Source organism: Lissotriton vulgaris, chromosome 5 (genome assembly GCF_964263255.1).
Source record: "Lissotriton vulgaris chromosome 5, aLisVul1.2, whole genome shotgun sequence".
Classification (NCBI taxonomy): domain Eukaryota; kingdom Metazoa; phylum Chordata; class Amphibia; order Caudata; family Salamandridae; genus Lissotriton; species Lissotriton vulgaris.
This window is the reverse complement of record NC_141693.1, coordinates 1,774,650,570-1,774,671,575: the sequence shown is the minus strand read 5'-3', so window position 1 is coordinate 1,774,671,575 and position 21,006 is coordinate 1,774,650,570. Positions and strand designations below refer to the sequence as shown.

Genomic DNA, 21,006 nt, shown 5'->3' with positions numbered 1-21,006 from the left:
AGGTCACTTGACTGTGCATGAGACGGGTGCAGTGTGTAAAGATCAGCAGAGCAGCACGGACAGGGAAGGAACAGAGGCGGAGGCAACTCTGAGTGCCTCAGAATGACCCGGGGGAGCTGTGTTCGGACCAACAAATGCCTCTATTTGTACATCTCGCAAGAAGTGAATAATAGGTGCTAGTGAGCACTGGGCTCAGATCCAGGACACGTGGGGACGGTTTAGTGAGGCAGGACGATACAGAGCTTCCGATCGGAGAGGTGTCACTGTTACCATAGCAATGCTGTTTCCACAGCCAACCGTGAATAACTAGCTTTGCTACGTCATAGAGAACACTAACAAGATTAACAAACAACATTTGTAGGCTTTCCTGTTTTCAGTTTCTATTTTTGGTCAATTCTGGTGGGGTTTTTTCAGTGTTTTCCCGTGATTTCAAGACCTGAAAGTGACATTGGCGGCCATACGTTTTCCATGGGCAGTCACAGCCACGAAGAACCACAGTTGAACCATAATATACATGTACACAGAGCTTAATTGTGGTCTTTCGTTGTTTTTTATGAGGGAAAAAGTATTTGCCAGGCAATAGGAGTTTGTCAAATGCAAACTGAAAATGGTTTGCATTATATTGATTGTATTAGAAGAAAGGAATAACAGCCGGCAAGAAAGTGAAAGCGACTGCGAGCAGGCAAATGTAAACAAGTGCCCGCAGCCACGCTAATTGGAAACAGATGGCCCCTGCGCGCCGCTGCTAGCTCCCGCAAGGTGGATGCCGCCACAAGCACAAGTGTTTCAAAAGTGCAGACCGACTCCAAAAGGTCATCTCCTACAGTAACGCTTGCGCACTGCGTTAGGCTCGACCTAAAAATAGAAATTGGTAGTTTAACCAAAAATGATTGGACCTTCTGTACTAACTGACAGATCGGGTTAGATATTACTGATTCAGTTGTATTTTCCAATGTTTTCTTTTGACATTCAGCAAAATATACAGATTAGTTTAATCTCAAAATGATTTTAAAGGATATTAAAAATTGATGATTATTCAGTGGATAGTAATAGCTGGCATCTGGATTGCAGGGCACAACGGATGTTTGCTGCCTCTGAAGGAGTTGCATCAAACCTGCCTGAAGATCCTCGACCTGGTGTACCTGCTGAGAAGCTCCATCTACGAGACGCTATTGAGGCAGTCTGTGGATAATTACTCTCCCAGCGACCTTCACAGGTATGACTCTCAGGTGCTTCTTAAATGTACATGTGGGACACCCATCAGGCTTCCTGGATTGAGGGTGACGCTATTATTGGACAATGGACTTTTAAGCAGCTAGGGGTCATGCTTACAGAAACAGGTGGAGGTGAAAAGTATCACTTTTGTAATAGATTCGCTGGCCCCAAAATCCTTAAGCTGTTGTGCCAGTCACCACTGGTCGTTTCACCAAAAATTAAATGCAAATGTAGTTGTTGTATTATGTGTTATGGTGTTAATGATAGTGGTAGCATTTAATAATACATTAACTCGATGCACCTCGAGGTTCCAGGCTTCTGACATGAAATGTTTATTCTAAACTGAGAGTTGCATTCTGGTCACCTAGAAGAAAGGACGTTAATTACAGCCTGAGAACAAGATAGTTGTCAAAAAATTATCTGAGTTATTCTGGTGGTTCCATTTGGAAAGAGGGACTTCACAGTGGCGACGAGGGGCTGACGCCGATTCAGATTATAATACCAAGACACAGGGCACCTCAAGGTGCCTGCAGCACGAGTTGTAGAAGCACAAGCTGCATATAGACACAAGCTAGAATCAGGGCCGGACTGGCCATAGCGGGTACTGAGCATTTTCCCGGTGGACTGCCAGGGTGGGGGCCGGCTTTGGGCGCCCATGGTAACAAAATCGGCAAAAACCGGTGACAAAATTGGCAGTAACTGCCCGTAGTTAACAGCTCGGCTGCACCCACCATCCCCACCAGGGGGAGGGCGGCCGGGCAGTTTACCAGGGCTGGTTTCTGTTCCCAGTCCGGCCCTGGCTAGAATTACAAGTGCCATTGGATATAATGCACTTGTAATACGGCAGGTGGGATATCAGTCATCTTTGCAACAAAGTGACCCACCTGCCGAACTCTATAACATGTGCTAATTAGATGAATCAAGAGAACAAAGGCATTCTATTTATATGACAAACAGACAGTAAGGAGTAGCAGAAGCTATATGGAAAAAGACAAAGGAAGAATGTACAGGGAATTTAGACGTAGTAAAAATCACACTTAAAACAAGGATGACAGAGGGAAAGTAAGGGATGACAAGGAGGGGGAGCTATAAAGAGGTGGCAGAGAGAGGGCCCTTGGGAAGGAGGGGCGGGAAATTATGAGAGGGGGTGTTTCATTTCTTAAATTCATTTATTTATGCATATTTATATAACACAGAGATTACCCAAACACAAAGATTACCCAAAGGCACGTGATCTCTTTTCAAGAAAAATATTTAGTTACATGGAAGTTACAGACGTCACCGATGGTTTAAGATGAACATATACTACTATAAATAGTTACAATGTTCAAGTTCAAGTTCAAGTTCAGGAATTTGTATAGCGCACTACTCACCCAGAGGGTCTCAAGTCGCTTGAGGGAATGATCGGTGCATTACTTATCGAAAAGCCAGTTTTTTAGCTGTTTTCTGAAGGAGAGGTGGTTCTGTGTAAGACGGAGGTGAGTGGGGAGAGAATTCCAAGTCTTGGCCGCTATGTAGGAGAAGGATCTTCCACCCATGGTGGATCTATGGATGCGCGGAATTGCGGCGAGGGCTTGATTGGATGATCGTAGTCGGCGGGTGGGTGTGTAGAAGGATAGTCGCGTGTTGAGGCATTCTGGTCCTAGGTCGTAGAGGGCTTTGTGTGCGTGGGTGAGGAGACGGAATGTGATTCTCTTGTTTACGGGGAGCCATTGGAGGTCTTTCAGGTGACCGGAAATGTGAGTATGACGGGGGATGTCCAGTATGAGTCTGGCTGAGGCGTTTTGGATGCGTTGGAGTTTTTTTCTGTAGTTTGGCTGTGGTTCCGGCGTAAAGGGTATTTCCATAATCCAGTCGACTAGTCACCAGTGCGTGGGTGACTGTCTTTCTTGTTTCGGTGGGGATCCAACTGAATATTTTTTTGAGCATGCGTAGGATGTTGAAGCATGAAGATGAGACAGCGTTGACTTGTCTGGTCATCGAGAGGGAGGAGTCTAGGATGAAGCCCAGTTTACGTGCGTTATCTGTAGGTATGGGTGCTGTACCCAGGGCCGGTGGCCACCATGAGTCGTCCCAGGCAGAGGGGGATGATCCTAAGATGAGGACTTCCGTTTTGTCCGAGTTTAGTTTTAAGCGGCTGTTCTTCATCCAATCGGCTACTTCTTTCATTCCTTCGTGTAGATTGGTTTTGGCGGTGTTTGGGTCTTTGGTGAGGGAGAGGATCAGCTGGGTGTCGTCTGCGTAGGAGATGATGTTGAGGTTGTGTTGTCGCGCGATGGATGCGAGGGGACTCATGTAAACGTTGAAGAGGGTGGGATTGAGCGATGATCCTTGTGGTACGCCGCAGATGACTTTGGTGGCCTCTGATTTGAATGGGGGGAGGCGGACTCTCTGGGTTCTTCCGGCGAGGAACGAGATGATCCAGTCCAGAGCTTTTCCTTGTATTCCGATGTTGCTGAGGATGCTATGATAGACTGTGTCGAAGGCTGCGGAGAGGTAAAGTAAGATGAGGGCAACTGTTTCTCCGTTGTCCAGTAGTGTTCGGATGTCGTCTGTAGCTGCGATGAGGGCGGTTTCGGTGCTGTGTTTGGCTCGGAAGCCGGATTGTGAAGGGTCGAGCGATTTTTTGGATTCGAGGAAGGCGGCAAGCTGATTATTGACGGCTTTCTCAATGACTTTGGCCGGGAAAGGGAGGAGTGAGATGGGGCGGTAGTTCTTAAGTTCCGAGGGGTCTGCTGTGGGTTTCTTCAGGAGGGCGCTGAGTTCGGCATGTTTCCAGCTTTCCGGGAAGGTTGCGGAGTTGAGGGAGCAGTTGATGACATCGCGGGGATGGGGTGCGTTGATGGAGTCTGCTTTGTTGAAAATGTGGTGGGGACATGGGTCGGTTGGTGAACCTGAGTGGATGGAGTTCATCAGGCGGATGGTGTCTTCGGTAGTGATTGGGTTCCAGGCGTAAAGGTTGTGAGAGTGCTGTTTTGGTTCGGAGGTGGGTGGAGTGGTCTGTTGTTCGGTCTGGTTTTCAAAGCTGTTATGTATGTCGGCGATTTTGTTGTGGAAGAAAGAGGATAAAGAGTCGCAGAGGTCTTTGAGGTAGTGACCAATGTCTCTGCCAAGAGTTGATTGCAGTGGCTTAGCTAAAGTATTGTTGGAGGAGAAGGGTTTGCAGATCCATTCTGAAAGTCACCAGGGAGGTGGTTGTGCGTTGATTAGGAGGTAATGAGTTCTATATTCTCTGCGCTACTCCAGAAGGATGGTGCCATAATTTATTCCCTTTTAAAGAACAGGAATTCTAGCAGCATTGCTTTGGTATTTTGTGATGGTCTTGAGCTGCCAGGTTGCTTGAGTTTGTCCACCAAGACTGGGGAGTGGATGCATGCAGACCTTTGTGGGTCATGCAGGCAGTCTTGTAAATACCTCTGGTTTCAATTGGCAACCACTGGATAGTGATCAGCATAGGTGTGAGATGGTCATTTCTTTTGGGCCTGTGGATGAACCATGCTGCTGAGTGTAGAGTCAATTTTAGGGGAGTGAGATAGGTTGGGGGGACGCAGTTAAGAGAGAGTTACAATAGTCTGTTGTATGACAAAGTCACGCATGCCTCTACAACGCTGTCCACATAACGAATGCATCTGAACGATGCATTCCTTTATCAAACATGCCTTTACCATGCAACTTAGTGGTAAAGGCATGACTGGTAAAGGGTTATGTGTAGCAAAGATCACAATGATTGGTAAATACTACCAATCACCCCTGATTCCTAAAAACAACCCAAACCCTCGAGCCCTGAAAACTACCGGACCCCTCACTGAGCCCTACGAACTAGCCCCAACCCTTAATAATGACCCCCTCCTTTAAAACCCAGCCCCAGCCTCACTTACCTGATCACGTCCTCTCCCGATCTTTCTTCTTCCTGTGCCCGCCCATCCCAGCATTAAGACCACGCCCTGCCTTAACCACACATATGGGTAGTTCAGACATATGCGTGGTTAAGGTAAGCGTGGTACTGCTTGCAGAGAACCGCATGCATAACTCAGCCTGCGTTGTCGAGGCCGGTTCTCCCAAATAGTCCGTTCAGGAGAGCCCCAGTGTATGAACACGAGATGTTAGATCTTGCTCTGGAATGTAACAGCGGATTCCCCACAGAAAACACAGTTAATAGCATGCATATTTGGCCAAGGTGCTGATTTGAGAATATAGGTTGAGCCTTTTGTCTAGGATGACTTTTTGATATTTGGCACTGTCAACAATGGTGGGTTTACTGTTAAGAATGCTGAGTGGGTCCATCCAGGATTACAACGGAAAGGTTGGTTTCAAAGGGGAGATAAAGAAAAATTAAATTTTAGAAGGGTTTAGCTTAGGTGATGAGAGGTGATCCAGTTGTGAACAGAGTTTAGGGTGGTGATGAGATGTGTGATATAGTTTTGTGAGGGGACCTTTAGATACAGCTGTGTGTCATGTGTCGACTGTGTATTGATGATAGTAGATCCCTGCCTTCTTAAGGAGGATGCCAAGAGGTTCTAAGTATCAGTTCAAAAGGGTTGGAAAATCTCTGCCCAAACAGATACACAAAGTAGGGGTAAGAGGAAAGTGGCATGGCGGTGTCAAGGGTGATAAGGGTGAGAATAGAGGCAGAAAACCAGGACTCCCCACAAACAAACAAATACATAAAAGACACTAAATGATGATAATGGGTGCAACAGGTCTGATCTGTGTGATCCTGGCCAAAGATGTGATATTTTGGATTTCATAAGGACGTTTGCTTGGATAGATTTCAGATCTAGGTATGTCATACAGCAGGCACTGGTTATGTGGAAAAGCTTAGTATCCTGTTTATCCCCATTCCCTGTATGCCCGAGCACAGGGAAAAGAGTAAGAGAAAGACTGTAGTTACAGTTGATGGGAGGACAAGGCCCTGACTAGAGGTATGCATCGCACACTATACCTAAGGGTCCCTGATATGCATAAAGAAAATATAAACTCCTCTGACTGATTCCCAACTCATTTTTGAAGAACATTCCTCAAGACTTAAACTGGCAAGGTGTTTACAGATCCTGAGAGGCAATGCAGGAAAGCACTGGAGGAGTTTTAAAATTACTCCTGAGAGACAAGGCGGTTTGCTGTGAAATGGAGGAAGTTCACAAGACCAGGTGGATGTAGTTTTGGGACGCACACCCTCAAATGCATCACCTGCTAGGGTCAGTGAGTGCAGCTGACTTGGGGAGCTCAGTGAATGAATAACAACTGTTTGGCATAATTTGGTTTATGCAATCCTGGAGTTGCCGAGCCTTCTAGCTGAAGAAGTTGCAAGATTTGTGGGTTAGGACTGTTGCACAATGTTTTTTTTTTTTAAGCAGTCCATTTCACGGATTTACAGAGATGTATATTTGCTGTATCTCTTTGGGTGTTGGAGAGTTTAACAGTTTCTTAGTTGAGTAAATCTATCACTTAGGTATATTGGGGAATTGATGATTGTGAATGACTGTCCCAGTGCTCTATGTCCTCTTTAATTTGTTGCCTGTAAAAAATTAAGGGGTGTAGTATCCTGTGTGTCCTCATTCCATGTATGTCCGAGCTGGTGTCTGGAATGCTGAGTGTGAACAAAGGTGTAACAGAATGTTGATGCGTGTGTAGAGTGGAAGCCTGTAGATAGTTATAGTTGGTGGAACAAGGAAGTTTTGACTACAACTATGTGCTTGATGCTCTAAGTGAGGCTCTAAACTGTATATAAAGATACTCTCCTCTTCCTGAGTGGCTCCTGACTCCTCTTTGAAGAACCTTCCTCAAGAGTAACACTGTGTTTTGACCAAAAGTTTTTCTTCCCTCTGAATCATGTAGAATCTTGACCTTTCATCATCTCAAGAGTGGATGCTCAGTCTTGCTGATCCACAAGTAGCATCTGATTGCCCTCTCCTCCTTCTCCATTAATGTCATTATGCTAAGAAATATAACTGTGTATTAAAGGGTGGTTTCGACAAAATAATTGTTATAGTCTCTTATTTCAATAGTACCCCTTACTTTAGACTTCATACCCAACATCACTTATTTTCAAGGTTGAGTTGCATGCCATTTTGGTAGGCAGGGAAAACAGGAGCTGGGGAAGGTCGACTGAGCCTAGGGTTGTAGTCCCAAACGTCTGTCTACTGCTCAGTTTCAAGTTACTTCAGGTTGGGATGGACCTTTCAGGAAGAAAACGCGCAGCGGTCGCGCCCCATTCGCGCCGAAGGTGCGCCAAAGGTAAGCCCGTCTACGCCCGTCCGCGCCTGGACCGCGCCCAGCGCCAGACCCCCTGGTCCTCGTACCTCCCACCTCCCCCGCATTACTTACGATGCCACCACCCTCCTAGCCCTTAACCCCGGGCCGACTCCCCCACTGCATCCAAGCCACTCCTGGACACACCCATGGTCCCTTCTCCTGCAAATCTTGCAAGTTCGACGGCAGCGAGATCAACTCTTCATCCTCGGACACAAACCAGACATCAGACTCCAACTACCTAAAATGCATCCTGCTCAACACCCGCTCAGTCCACAGACACTCCATCGAACTTTGGAACTACTAGACACCATCTCTCCAGACGTTGCCTTCCTGACAGAAACATGGATGAACGCCTCATCAGCCCCTGACATCACCATTGCCATCCCGGAAGGATACAAGATCATCCGTAAGGACCGCACCGACCAAACAGGAGGAGGCATCGCTATCGTCCATAAGAACTCCATCCACATCTCTACCAGCTCAGACGTCAACCTCGCTAGCGCAGAACACCTTCACTTCCAGATCCGCACCGACCCCAAGACCACACTCAAAGGCACTCTCCTTACAGGCCTCCAGGACCCCGTGCAAAATTCAGCGACGTTATCACTGACTTCATCACCCCACACGCCCTCCCCTCCGAGGAATACATCCTACTGGGAGACCTCAACTTTCACCTGGAAAAGAGTAACGACAGCAACACCACCTCCCTTCGGGACAATCTCGCCAACCTCGGACTCAAACAACTTGTCTCTACGCCCACCCACATCGCAGGTCACACACTCAACCCCATCTTCACCTCCAGCAAACATGTCTCCTTCAGTCACACCACTACCCTCCAGTGGACGGACCACAGCTGCGTACACTTTTTCTACAATAAAACTACCACTCACAACCGACCTCAACCTACTCTTCGAAGAAACTGGAACAAAATCACCATCGACCAGATCTCCTCATCGCTTCTTCAAAACCCACCTGTCCACTCCTCAAACCCCGACCAAGCAGCGCTTAACCTCACCCAATGGCTATCCAACAGCGCCGACATCCTAGCACCGCCGAAAAAACGTCAAATCAAACTTGGCAGCAAAAACGCCTCCTGGTTCAACGATGATCTTAAGAGATCGAAGAAACTCTGCCGATCCCTCGAGAAGGCCTGGAAAAAAGACCCTAACACCAGCACCAGGGACGCCTTCAAAAACGCCACCCGCATACACCACCAACTGATCCGGACTGCCAAGAAAGCCGCATTCAAAGAACGACTAGACAACAACGCCCACAACAGCAAGGAACTATTCAACATCGTCAAAGAATTCACCAACCCCTCTGCCAACTCCAACGACATCACCCCCTCTCAAGCCCTCTGCGACTCCCTAGCCTCGTTCTTCCACAACAAAATTGCAGACATCCACAACAGCTTCGACTTCCAACCCGGAGACCATCCCACCCAATCTTCTGCCGTACCCGCACCCCCCTCGAACATCCTTAACGACTGGAACCCAATCTCCACCGAGGACACCATCCGCCTGATGAACTCCATCCACTAAGGATCCCCCACAGACCCATGTCCTCACCACATTTTCAACAAAGCAGACTCCATCATAGCACCACACCTCCGAGACGTCATCAACTGCTCCCTCTACTCCGCCACCTTCCCGGAAAGCTGGAAACACGCCGAACTCAGCGCCCTTTTGAAAAAGCCCACAGCGGACCCCACCGAACTCAAAAACTACCGCCCCATCTCGCTCCTTCCATTCCCGGCCAAAGTCATCGAGAAAGCCGTCAATAACCAACTCGCTGCCTTCCTCGAAAGCAACAAATCCCTCGACTCCTCGCAGTCCGGCTTCCGAGCCAAACACAGCACGGAGACCGCCCTCATCGCAGCAACAGACGACATTCAAACTCTACTAGACAACGGAGACACAGTCGCCCTCATCCTCCTCGACCTCTCCGCAGCCTTCGACACAGTCTGCCATAGCACTCTTCTACAGCGCCTCAAAAACATCGGGATCCAAGGAAAAGCACTGGAATGGATTACCTCATTCCTCACCGGAAGAACCCAGAGAGTCCGCCTTCCACCATTCAAGTCCGAGGCCACTGAAGTCATCTGCGGCGTACCCCAAGGATCTTCACTCAGCCCCACCCTCTTCAACGTATACATGAGCCCCCTCGCGGCCATCGCACGCCAACACAACCTCAACATCATCTCCTACGCAGATGACACCCAACTGATCCTATCACTCACCAAAGACCCCAACACCGCCAAAACCAACCTGCATGAAGGTATGAAAGAAGTAGCAGAGTGGATGAAGCACAGCCTTCTGAAACTGAACTCAGACAAAACAGAAGTCCTTATCTTAGGCACCTCCCCATCCGCCTGGGACAACTCTTGGTGGCCAGAGGCCCTTGGAAAAGCACCCATCCCGACGGACCACGCACGAAACCTGGGCGTCATCCTGGACTCCTCTCTCTCGATGAACAGACAAGTCAACGCAGTCTCATCTTCATGCTTCAACATCCTCCGCATGCTCAAAAAAACATTTCGCTGGATCCCCACCGAAACCAGAAAGACAGTCACCCATGCACTGGTTACAAGTCGCCTGGACTACGGAAACACCCTATACGCCGGTATCACCGCAAAACTCCAGAAAAAACTCCAACGCATCCAGAACGCATCAGCCAGACACATACTAGACATTCCACGCAAAGACCATATCTCTAGCCACCTGAAAAACCTCCACTGGCTCCCCGTCAATAAGAGGATTACTTTCCGCCTCCTAACCCACGCTCACAAAGCACTCTACGAACTTGGTCCCGAATGCCTCAACACACGACTTTCCTTCTACACCCCCCCTCGCCAGCTACGATCCGCCAACCAAGCCCTTGCTACCATTCCTCGCATCAACAAAACCACCATGGGAGGTAGATCCTTCTCCTACCTCGCGGCTAAAACCTGGAACTCACTCCCCACTCACCTACGTCTCACACAGAACCACCTAGCGTTCAGAAAGCAACTTAAAACCTGGATATTCGACAAGTAATTCCCTTCCTCAAGCGCCTTGAGACCCTCTGGGTATGTAGCGCGCTATATAAATCTCTGACTTGACTTGACTTGATTGTCCGATAATACAAAAATTAGTGGTAGATATTCTTGACTTAAAAAGGTATTCGAGAAACCTTCAGAAAAAGTATTCCCTAATTATAAACTGTTTTCTTTGTAATTGGTATTTCTTTACATTTTAAACTACCATGTTGTATAGTTCAGCAGGTCTTAACTGCGGTCCAAGGACCCCTGGTGGTCTGCAATGCCTATTCAGGGGTATCTAACTACTTAAAATGTCATTATATTAACAGATTTGTAAAGTGTATTTATATAAAAAAGCAAAATATAACATTTAAAAAATGTAAATGAAGGGGTTTGAAAGTGGAGGCTGAAAATTAAGTTGGCGTCCTCAGATAAATTTGTGGGAGCAGTGCAAATGCGTCAAACAGAATATAGAATGGATGATGGGTGGTCTCAGTTGAATTTAGAAAAGGCCAACCCCCCCCCCCCATTAAAATTATCAGTTACATTTTTTCTATTTGTTTGTGAACTAAATTAAATATTTTATAATTTGTGTATTTGTTTTATGAAAGCTTGTTTCTGTATTGGTAGTATTGTTTTGAGGTTCAAATAATCCTAATTGGTAAAGCCACAGTTCCAGGCTTCCACTAAAGACTCAGTGGGAGGGAGGTAAACGGATTCCAATAAATTCATGGGGTCCCTGGATTCCAGTAATGATTAAGTAGGAGGGGGTGAGGGTAGTCCAGAAAAGTAAAAAGGTGAAGAAACACTGGCTTCGTCCAAAGAACCAAGGAATAACAAATAGGAACATAATACCTTATCGTAGACTCATTTACCATAATTTGTGTTTTCGTTTGATAGGGAAAAGTTTTTATCTGTTAAGGAAGACTTCATGCTTTTGGCAGTTGGAATCATTGCTGCTAGTGCCTTCATACTGAACCATGAATGTTGGAATCAGGTAATAGACTTTTTGAGCACATAAATCAGAGAGGATAATTGTTCTTAGTTTAGAAACAAACTAACACAAAATCTACACCGTTCTTTGTTTCTATTATACCAAAATAACTTCCAAGGAAAACCCTCTAACACAACTCCTATCCTAAAAGCAACAGAAGCCTCCTCACAGTTACCACAAAATGGCACGTTCTCTATGTTAAAAGTATATTTTTTCACAGAATCCCTTAAATGAATAATATATATATATATATGCACACACGCACAGATATAGATATATACAGTAAGTCTGGTAATGAATAGGAAAACAATCACACACTTGCCCACAGAACTCAGACATTTTCCTCTTTTTTTGCACGTCTTTTGAAAGGTTTTGGAGCAGCTAAGCTGCATCACAGGTATTGCCGATGAAAGCATTGGAGAACTGTCTGCTGTAATACTGAGGCACAGTATTGGAGCCACTACTCCAGTGAAGCACTGACTGGATACAGCAGCACAACTGAACACCAAAGACAGCGCTCTAAATTGAAACGTTCTCCCCCCCCCCCACAGTTACTAAAGTGATTTTCCAAAGTAGTTTTATGTAATTTTTCATATGTTGGTTCCATATGTCTCCAACACAGATTGTGGAGGGTTTCTGTTTTGTCCCACAATTTGTTATTAAAAGGTTTTTGCTTTGACAATGCTATTTTGTTTTTCTGTTTAGGATGAAGGCACTCGATTATGTACCCTATTGTGGATGCTCACCTTTCTACCTGGATGTCGGGAATACTTTTAAAGGGCATTTTGAGGGCTTTAAAAAGGACATAGAAAAACATTGAAAACAGTTCACAGGGGCAGCAGGGTTGGTTTCAGTATACCTGCAACAGGATAAACAACCCCCGCCACTAATTCTCTTGTTTACAATTTGTGAATTCTGTAAAGTGCTCGGATACCCTTCGGGCCAAGTTTGCGCTCTATAAAACACAAATAAATATAAAAATAAATGTTCTACTACGTTTGACCTACAGTCATACCAAAATAAGGTTCCATTTGGGCATGACACACATTTGGAAACATCCTAAACACTGACCGCAGCACAAATGGAGATTGGGCAGCAAAATGGCTTTATTGCAGGTTCATCTAAACGCATTCCCTCTCAAAGGCACCATAAGGGCGTGGCCAAGTCAAATAGTTCCTACATTTCATTACCATAATACACAATTCATAGTTACGGTAATTGTTTCTCGACGTATAGGACTGATGTGCTCCTGGAAAGTGCGAACAAATGATTTACAAAATATATGTTTGCATTTTTTTAAATGGGGCCAAAATCGAAAACAGTCATGTACAACTCAGGTCCGGGAGGGCGGGAACCATGGCAGAATCCAGGAATAACTGCCAGCAGTGTATTTGCGGTCCATTTTGATTCCCTGTATGTACATTTATTTGCATCTTCATCTATGCGTAAAATTCTGTAAACATTTTATTATATGAGATAAAGTACAATGTGCTGTTCATTAGTTAATTATAAGGATATCAAAAGCTACCAAATAGTTCAGTGACACAGAAAGATATGTGGGCCAATGCGAAAGTCCTTTCTAGGGCTATGTAACTCCAAGTCGGCTTTTATTATACTTCCAACTTAAGAAAGAGGGTCTTTATTCATTCAAATCTGTGGTCACTCTGCTACCTTTCTCCAAAAACTCCAAATCATTATATTTATATATTACCTACTGGCGGCAGCCAGTAGGTATATATAGTTAGGACCTAGTTTCTATAGGAAATCCGCAACATTCTATTGGGAATAACTTTGGCGCCGGTTCATGAATCTCCGCAAATTTCTCAAAGAAGATGGCCCGCTCCGCTCCTTCCCTGAAAGTTTTGGTGGGGATTCGTCAAGTGGGGGCTGAGAAAAAAGGGGGGGTCCAAAAACGTGTTTTCCCCATGTTATTTTCCATAGGACGATTAGACACGGCTACAGGCCGAACCGCTGAACGGAATTACACCAAACTTGGCATAATGGTAGGGACTGGTACGCAGTATGGTCTTTTGTTTAAATGGTGTAAATCCCTCCAGTAGATGTTGAGAAAATTGAATTTGAAAAAATGTATATATCTATATAAGCTTACTATAAGCTTACTGTAAGCTTACTGTACTCTGTACCTTCCCGAGTACGAGCTGCATTCTGATTGGCTGCCAATGTCTGTCAACACTCCAAAACAGAAATTGTTGGCAGCCATCTTGTACCTCGGTAGACTAAGGCACAGGAAAGCAGAAAAACAAACGTGTAGAACTCAAAAAGGTGGCAGGGTAGAAGCACCCTGATCCCCTAGGCCTGCTCAGGGGGTCCCACAAGGACCCCCCAGGCCCAAAAAAAAAATATATATTTTTTTTTTAAATCACGGGGTACGCCATCTTGGGACCGATATACATGATAGCACCTCATTAAAATGCTTTGCAGTTAATAGAAGGTTTTAGGACTTTAGTTACATTATAAATCATTTGTTGATGGTACCATACTCATTTTAGGAATTGTGGTGTGTTCTAAGGTGATTTTACCATGTGAAAAAGCCTTCTGCTGCGATATCATGAATCATGTTTGAAAGAAAACTATTATCTCATGCTTTTCCCACAGTGGTTTGGAAGGGGATCTTTAAGCTAAACTGAAAGCATATTTTCTGTAAATGCACATTATCTTTCTCAGTCATGTGAGAATGAAGTCTGACTTTCTCAGTAAAACATGTACATCCAACAAGGACAGAGACTGTCAGTTGATTCCTTTGTGTTCTACTGCAGCCTCCTAGAGTGTTCTAAAGAACAACTAGAGCGCTAACAGTCCTACTTATTACAAAGGTATGGCTCACCTGAAACCATATTGATTGGAATAAAGTGGTAAGTCTTAAAACATTTACTTTAAAAAGGAACAAAATGAGGGGGTATATTTTGCCATAGAAAGTAAGATTAGTGCTGCAGAAAGAAAAAGTAGGGCACATTTTGAGTGACTTCTCAAATCCTCTTCTATTTCATTAAAAAACTCTGACATGCAGACTGAAACATGCACTTTGAATACCAGCAGCAGACTTCCTTGGTGAGCAGTAGCTTTACTACAGTGATCTAATGAGCAACTCGAGTGCTAACATTCAGAATTTATGGCAAATGTGTGACACATCTGAATGCCTTCTTGATGGAACCAAAGTAAACAAGCATTGAAAATGCAATAGATCTCGCCCTCGTTTAAGTTAAAGCCATTCTGTTTGTAATGAGGGGGCTTTTTAGCTTTGCTTTTATTAGTGTTTTTAAACTTTCATGTAAATAACATGCATATGTATGCATATATGTATATGTATGCCTGCATTTATATTTTTGTATTTATATAGATATGCAGATTATATATGTATGTATATATATACACATACATATATAAATGAATATGCATATATATGCATATATATATGTATTTGTGTTCGTGTAGAGAGAGGTAGAGGTGTAGAGGTAGAGGTGTAGAAGTAGAGAGGTAGGGGTAGAGGTAGAGACTAGTAGAGAGAGAAGTAGAGAGAGGTAGAGCGGTAGAGAGTAGAGAGTGAGTAATAGAAAGTAGAGAGTGAGTAGTAGCGAGTAGTAGAGAGCAGTAAAGAGAGTAGCAGAGTGAGTAGTAGAGAGTAGTAGAGTGAATAGTAGAGTGAGTAGTAGAGAGTAGTAGAGAGTGAGTAGTAGAGAGTGAGTAGTAGAGAGTAAGTAGTAGAGTGAGTAAGAGAGCAGTAGAGAGTGAGTAGTAGAGTGAGTAGTAGAGAATGAGTAGTAGAGAGTGAGTAGTAGAGAGTGAGTAGCTGAGAGAGAGAATAGTAGAGAGTAGTAGAGGGTGAGTAGTAGAGGGAGTGGTAGAGAGTAGTAGAGAGAAAGTAGTAGATAGAGAGTAGTAGAGAGTGAGTTGTAGAGTGAGTAGTAGAGAGCGAGTAGTAGAGAGAGTAGTAGAGAGTGAGTAGTAGAGAGTAGTAGAGTGTGAGAAGTAGAGAGTGAGTAGTAGAGAGTAGCAGAGAGTGAGTAGTAGAGAGAGAGAGTAGTAGAGTGACTAGTAGAGAGTAGTAGAGAGTGAGAGAGTAGGGAATGAGAGAGTAGGGAGTGAGTAGTAGAGAGAGAGTAGTAGAGTAGTAGAGAATAAGTAGTAGAGAGTGAGTATTAGAGAGTAGTGGAGTAGTAGAGAGTGAGTAGTAGAGAGTAGTGGAGAATATTCCAAAGTTTGGCACAGCACCACTTGCACAACAAGTTCAATCAAATCATATCACTTAAAGTCCTTATTGAAGCGCTGAATCTTGGTGTATATTCAAATACTTTTATTTTCCTTAAGTTTATGTACCACAGCCAGCCGATGCGTTTCGTTCTGTACAACAGAACTTCTTCAGGGCGTTCTTATTTCCTTCAAGTTATGTCGGTATCCTGTTGTCATATAACTAAATATTTCTTCCAAATGTTAGACGAGACATAAGTACATTCTTATTCAAAGTGACTAGGTATCAATTTTACCCACACAATTTGGGCAGACTAGAGTAATTTATAGGATCCTCAAAGTCAGTATTTCAAAAATTCTAAAGTATAGGACATGATAATCCAAATCCAAATTTTTCTCAAGGAAAGTCATTTTCAATCGTTCGGAATATCGGCGTTTGGGCAGATATGACCCACGGACACAGTTTATTACTTTTCTTGAGAAACATTTGGATTTGGATTATCATGTCCTATACTTTGGAATTTTTGAAAGACTGACTTTGAGGATGCTATAAATTACTCAAGTCCATGGATGCTGCTGGGAACGGCCCCAGCAACACCCATTGCACACCCCTTTAACGCAGGACACTGCGTTAAAGGGACTGATATTTATCAGGCAGGATTACGCCACAAAAAGTGGCTTAGTCCTGCCTGATAAATATCACTGTCTTCTGCGCCACCGGAACGTCACAAAAAGTGCATCATTCATGACATGGTCAGTGACATCACTGATGACATCATCCATGTGACAATCAAATACACCTCATCACACACTAGTATAATCTTTCATCACTCACTGTAAAATAGAAAGTGCCATATTTGAAACCATTGACACACCAATAGAAATTTCTAAACACCCACTCAGTTATTCATAGAACTATACACACATCTAATCACTTACCTATAGATTCAGTGTTATATGCAGTGAATAATCAACAGAACACTATCAAATATACTTATACGCCTATTTCAACATTACACACCAGCACACATTGTATTCACTTATAAAGACATCCTTCTGACTTATGCAAACAATTGATTATACTTACATTTACTCACCTACACACTTATACAAACACCACTTCATCTATTTATATAGATAGTAACTGACACTTAGTGTGTTATAAAATCACTATTACAAGTATACAGTTATCCATATAGTGACTCATACAATCACTAAGTCTTAGGCACACTTAATTAGATATAACTGTCACATACACTGCCTTTTTTTCAAGTTTAATGGAGATGTACCGTTGAAAGAAATATTTCATCACCACCACACCCATAAACATATACACTCACTGAAACAACTGTTATAACATGTAGTCTTAACCTCATATACCTACTGAATGAACTATTGACACATTTTTTGGCAATCACACACCCCCCACCAAACCACATATATATTCATTTACCCATACAAATACTCAGTTAAGAAACCAATAACAAATATAGTCTTTAACATAGCAATTAAGACAAAGCAATAAAGACTTTCACACAGTTTAGTAACTACACGTTATATATAGTGAGACTCTACAAATTAGTCAAGGAAACAATCAATGATACTGTTACTAAATCCACCATCCACACATTTATATATCCACTCATTCTTCAATACAAAGTAGTGTATTTATAATATATATTTAAATATCAAAGCAAACCACATTCACTGGATGATGTCATCAGTGATGTCATTTGAGATGTCATCAGTGATGTAATTTGAGATGTCATCAGTGATGTCATTTGAGATGTCATCAGTGATCTCATCAGTGATGTAATTTGAGATGTCATCCGTGATGTCATTTGATATGTCATCAGTGATCTCATCAGTGATGTCACTGACCATGTCATGAATGATGTAATATGTGACATCATCAGCAGTGGATTGCGGGCGCGTGAGTTATAGTGAGTACAACTAACTATAACGGGGGAAGTTCAATGGTTTTGTATGAGTAAAATGTCCAGCTAACTATAATATATATATATATATTTATATATACGTGCGCGGACGTGCGCGGACCTTCGCGTGCGCGAGCTGCATGCTGATTGGCTGCCAATGTCTGTCAACACTCAAAACAGAAATTGTTGGCAGCCATCTTGTGCCTCGGTAGACTGAGGCACAAGAAAGCAGAAAAACAAACGTGTAGAACTCAAAAAGGGGGCAGGTTAGAAGCACCCTGACCCCTTAGACCTGCTAAGGGGGTCCCACAAAGACCCCCCAAGGAAAAAAAAAAATGTTATTTCGAAAAATCGCGGGGTGTGCGTACCGTGCGAGCACGGGTCCGCGTACGTACGCGGACGGTGCGCGTACCTTTGCGAGAAAGCTGCATGCTTATTGGCTGTCAACACTCTAAACCAGGAAGTGTTGGCAGCCATCTCGTGCTCATTAGACTGAGGCACAAGAAAGCAGAAAAATAAATGTGTAGAACACAAAAAGGGGGCAGAGTAGAAACACCCTGACCACCTAGGCCTGCTAAGGTGGTCCCACAAGGACCCCCAAGGCCAAATTTTTTTTTTTTTTAAACCCAGTATGTTTTTGTAAAAATTACCCCCCAGGGGGACCAAATCGCAGGGGCATAGTGATAAAGAAGTGTTGGGGGTGCCCAATCCACCCCACATTGCCCCGGGGACCGCCGCCCTCCGGGGTAAACAACACAGCCCCCAGGCACATACTGGAGGCTCCTGGTGGGCTAGCTGGCCCCCAGGGACCCCCAGTATGCAAGGGGAATTAGTTCCCCCTCTGCAAACGCGCCAGGGGGCTGCGTTGCAGAGAGGTGTAACAAGGGGCATAGCCTCATTACACCTCTGTGCATTGCAGCCCCCTGGCGCATACTGGAGGTTCCAGGTGGGCTAGTTGGCCCCCAGTATGCAAGGGGAATTAGTTCCGCCTCTTCAAACATGTACGGGGGCTGCGTTGCAGAGAGGTGTAAAAAAGGGTGTGGCCTCATTACACCTCTCTGCAATGCAGCACCCTGGCGCATACTGCAGGTTCAAGGTGGGCTAGTGGGCCCCCAGGTACCCCCAGTATGCAAGGGGAATTAGTTCCCCCTCTGCAAACACGTCGGGGGCTGCGTTGCAGAGAGGTGTAAAAAGGGGCGTGGCTTCATTACACCTCTCTGCAATGCAGTCCCCTGGCGCATACTTTCAGGTCTTATATAGTTAGGAATTAGCATTAAAAAAAACTTTGAAATTCACTGAAAAAAACGTAGGTTTCAGGCCTTATATAGTTAGGAATTCGCATTTAAAAAACCTTGCAAATTCACTGAAAAAAAACATAGGTTTCAGGCCTTATATAGTTAGGAATTAGCATTTAAAAAACCTTTAAAATTCACTCAAAAAACTATAAGGTTGCATTAGACTGAGGTAACCCAAGTCTCTAACTGCCTATTGGGGGCTGGGGGCATATCGTAACAGCTAAAATGCCCAAAATAATTTCGAATCCACCAACAGCTGGCATGCCTACCATGGATAATTTCCTGGTAAAAAAAGTTACTCAAATAAATAACGAACGTAGGGCCTCCCTAGGCAGTAAAAGTCTTCCCCCCCCCCCTCCTGGATAATGTGCCCACTGAAACAACAGAAGGTTCAGAAGGCATTTTAGAAGATGCACCACATAGTACAGAGGGATCCAGCATAACGGTACAGGTACAGGTACACTCTGAGAAGCCTGTGGACCTGCACAACACATCGGAGGAAGACTCAGTTGTGGAAGAGTTAGCAGAGGCCCCCTCTACACAAAGACCAGGGAGGAAGTGTAGAAAGACTCAAGGGAGGCGCGGAGGGAAACCTTCAAAAAATAAATCCCATATCAATCCACTTAATAATAGTAAAGTCACTAATGCTAACAGCGCAAGTAATCTTGTCATAGAAGATACCAAACAAGAGGGCAATAATGAGGGAGGCCTAATCCGATCTGCCTCCAATCTAGAAATATTGATAAACACAATAGTAGGAAAGCTGGAGGCCAAAATATTAGATCTAATCAGCCCAATATTATCTAGACTGGATGTAGTAGCCTCTGAGGTAGAAAGGCTGGGCAGTCTGGTGGCGGTACATCTGACCCCCGCCCCAGCAGCCACAGCCCCTAAAATTATTCCTGTTAGGGGCGGGAAGGAGAACGCAGTTAGGGGGCAGAGCGGGCAGCAGCCGAATTCTAAAGGTTTGGTTGGCGCTGGGGCTGTTATACCTACAGCACCAGTAATCCAGCCAATTCAACAGACCCCTGCATCCCTGGGTACTAGTGTAGCGGAGCCACAGAGGACTAAATTTAGGAATGTAAATCTCCCTCCTGATTGTGTGCCATATGTGGTGGTGCTAACCAATGTTCCACACTACGTAGAAGTACCAGCCCAACCACATGGAGAATCTCATGATTCTCTAAAAAATAAAACGGTGGCGTGGTTAAATAAAAACAGTGGTTACCCAACTCATTACTATGACCAAATTATTTCCACTGAAAGGGTCAATTGGGTAGGCCCTTCGAGGAAGGCGACCACGGGTGATTGTGTGGTTGTCAACTTCCAGCATCCCCAACATGTCGCGACAGTCTTACTGTGTGCATCCTCATTAGTATACAAAGCAAATAGTGTTTGCGTACGTCCTCTGGGCTACTTCTATGCTCCTGACCAGAACTCCCCTAAAGACCCTCGAAGGTATAGGCTCATATCTCATGCTCAGACCCCAATCTCGGCAGTACCATATATGTATAACAATAACACCAATGGGCTGAATGGTTGGCAGACACCGGCAGTAAATTCTAATGCTGTCAATCAGAGTATGAGAGGGTACAATGTTCCCACACACAACCGCTTTGAAATGTTTTCAGGGCTGGACGCCTGCGACTGACTGAGGGTGTCGGGCGGCCAGAGTATCATACAGTCTCCTGTAGGACTGCCGACAGAGATGAATCCACCCACAATACCTAAAAACAATGTTATATGCTGGAATGTGGCGGGCCTAGAAAACAAAATGCAAGATGAAAGCTGGTTATCATACATTAGGGGCTTTCAGATTATTTGCCTCCAAGAGACTTGGTCAGTAAAATGTGAAATGTATATTGAAGGTTACAAGGCATATTTTGTACCTGCTATACCAGTAAACCGGGGAAGGCCAAAGGGTGGTATGGTAATGTTTATCTCAGTAGCATTGACATGTACAATTGATAGCAGGGCATCAAGCGACCCTGGTATACAAGGTCTAGTTTTATCTGCCGGCAATTGTAAGGCTGGCCTGATCAATTTTTATAATTCTATTAACAATGGCACAGCTCTCGGCAATCTGGA

General features: G+C 44.5%; 1 protein-coding gene across 1 annotated transcript in view; it reads left to right on the top strand.

Annotated features, from left to right (window-relative positions):
- CNTD1 (cyclin N-terminal domain containing 1) overlaps window positions 1–11,960 on the top strand; it is a 147,497-nt gene extending 135,537 nt beyond the window's left edge. Inside the window, exons 6-8 of the mRNA XM_086924089.1 lie at window positions 1,072–1,216; window positions 11,387–11,483; window positions 11,850–11,960. Coding sequence (XP_086780215.1) covers window positions 1,072–1,216; window positions 11,387–11,483; window positions 11,850–11,960 — 353 coding nt within the window. The remainder of the gene's footprint in view (window positions 1–1,071; window positions 1,217–11,386; window positions 11,484–11,849) is intronic.
- The last annotated feature ends 9,046 nt before the right edge of the window (window positions 11,961–21,006 follow it).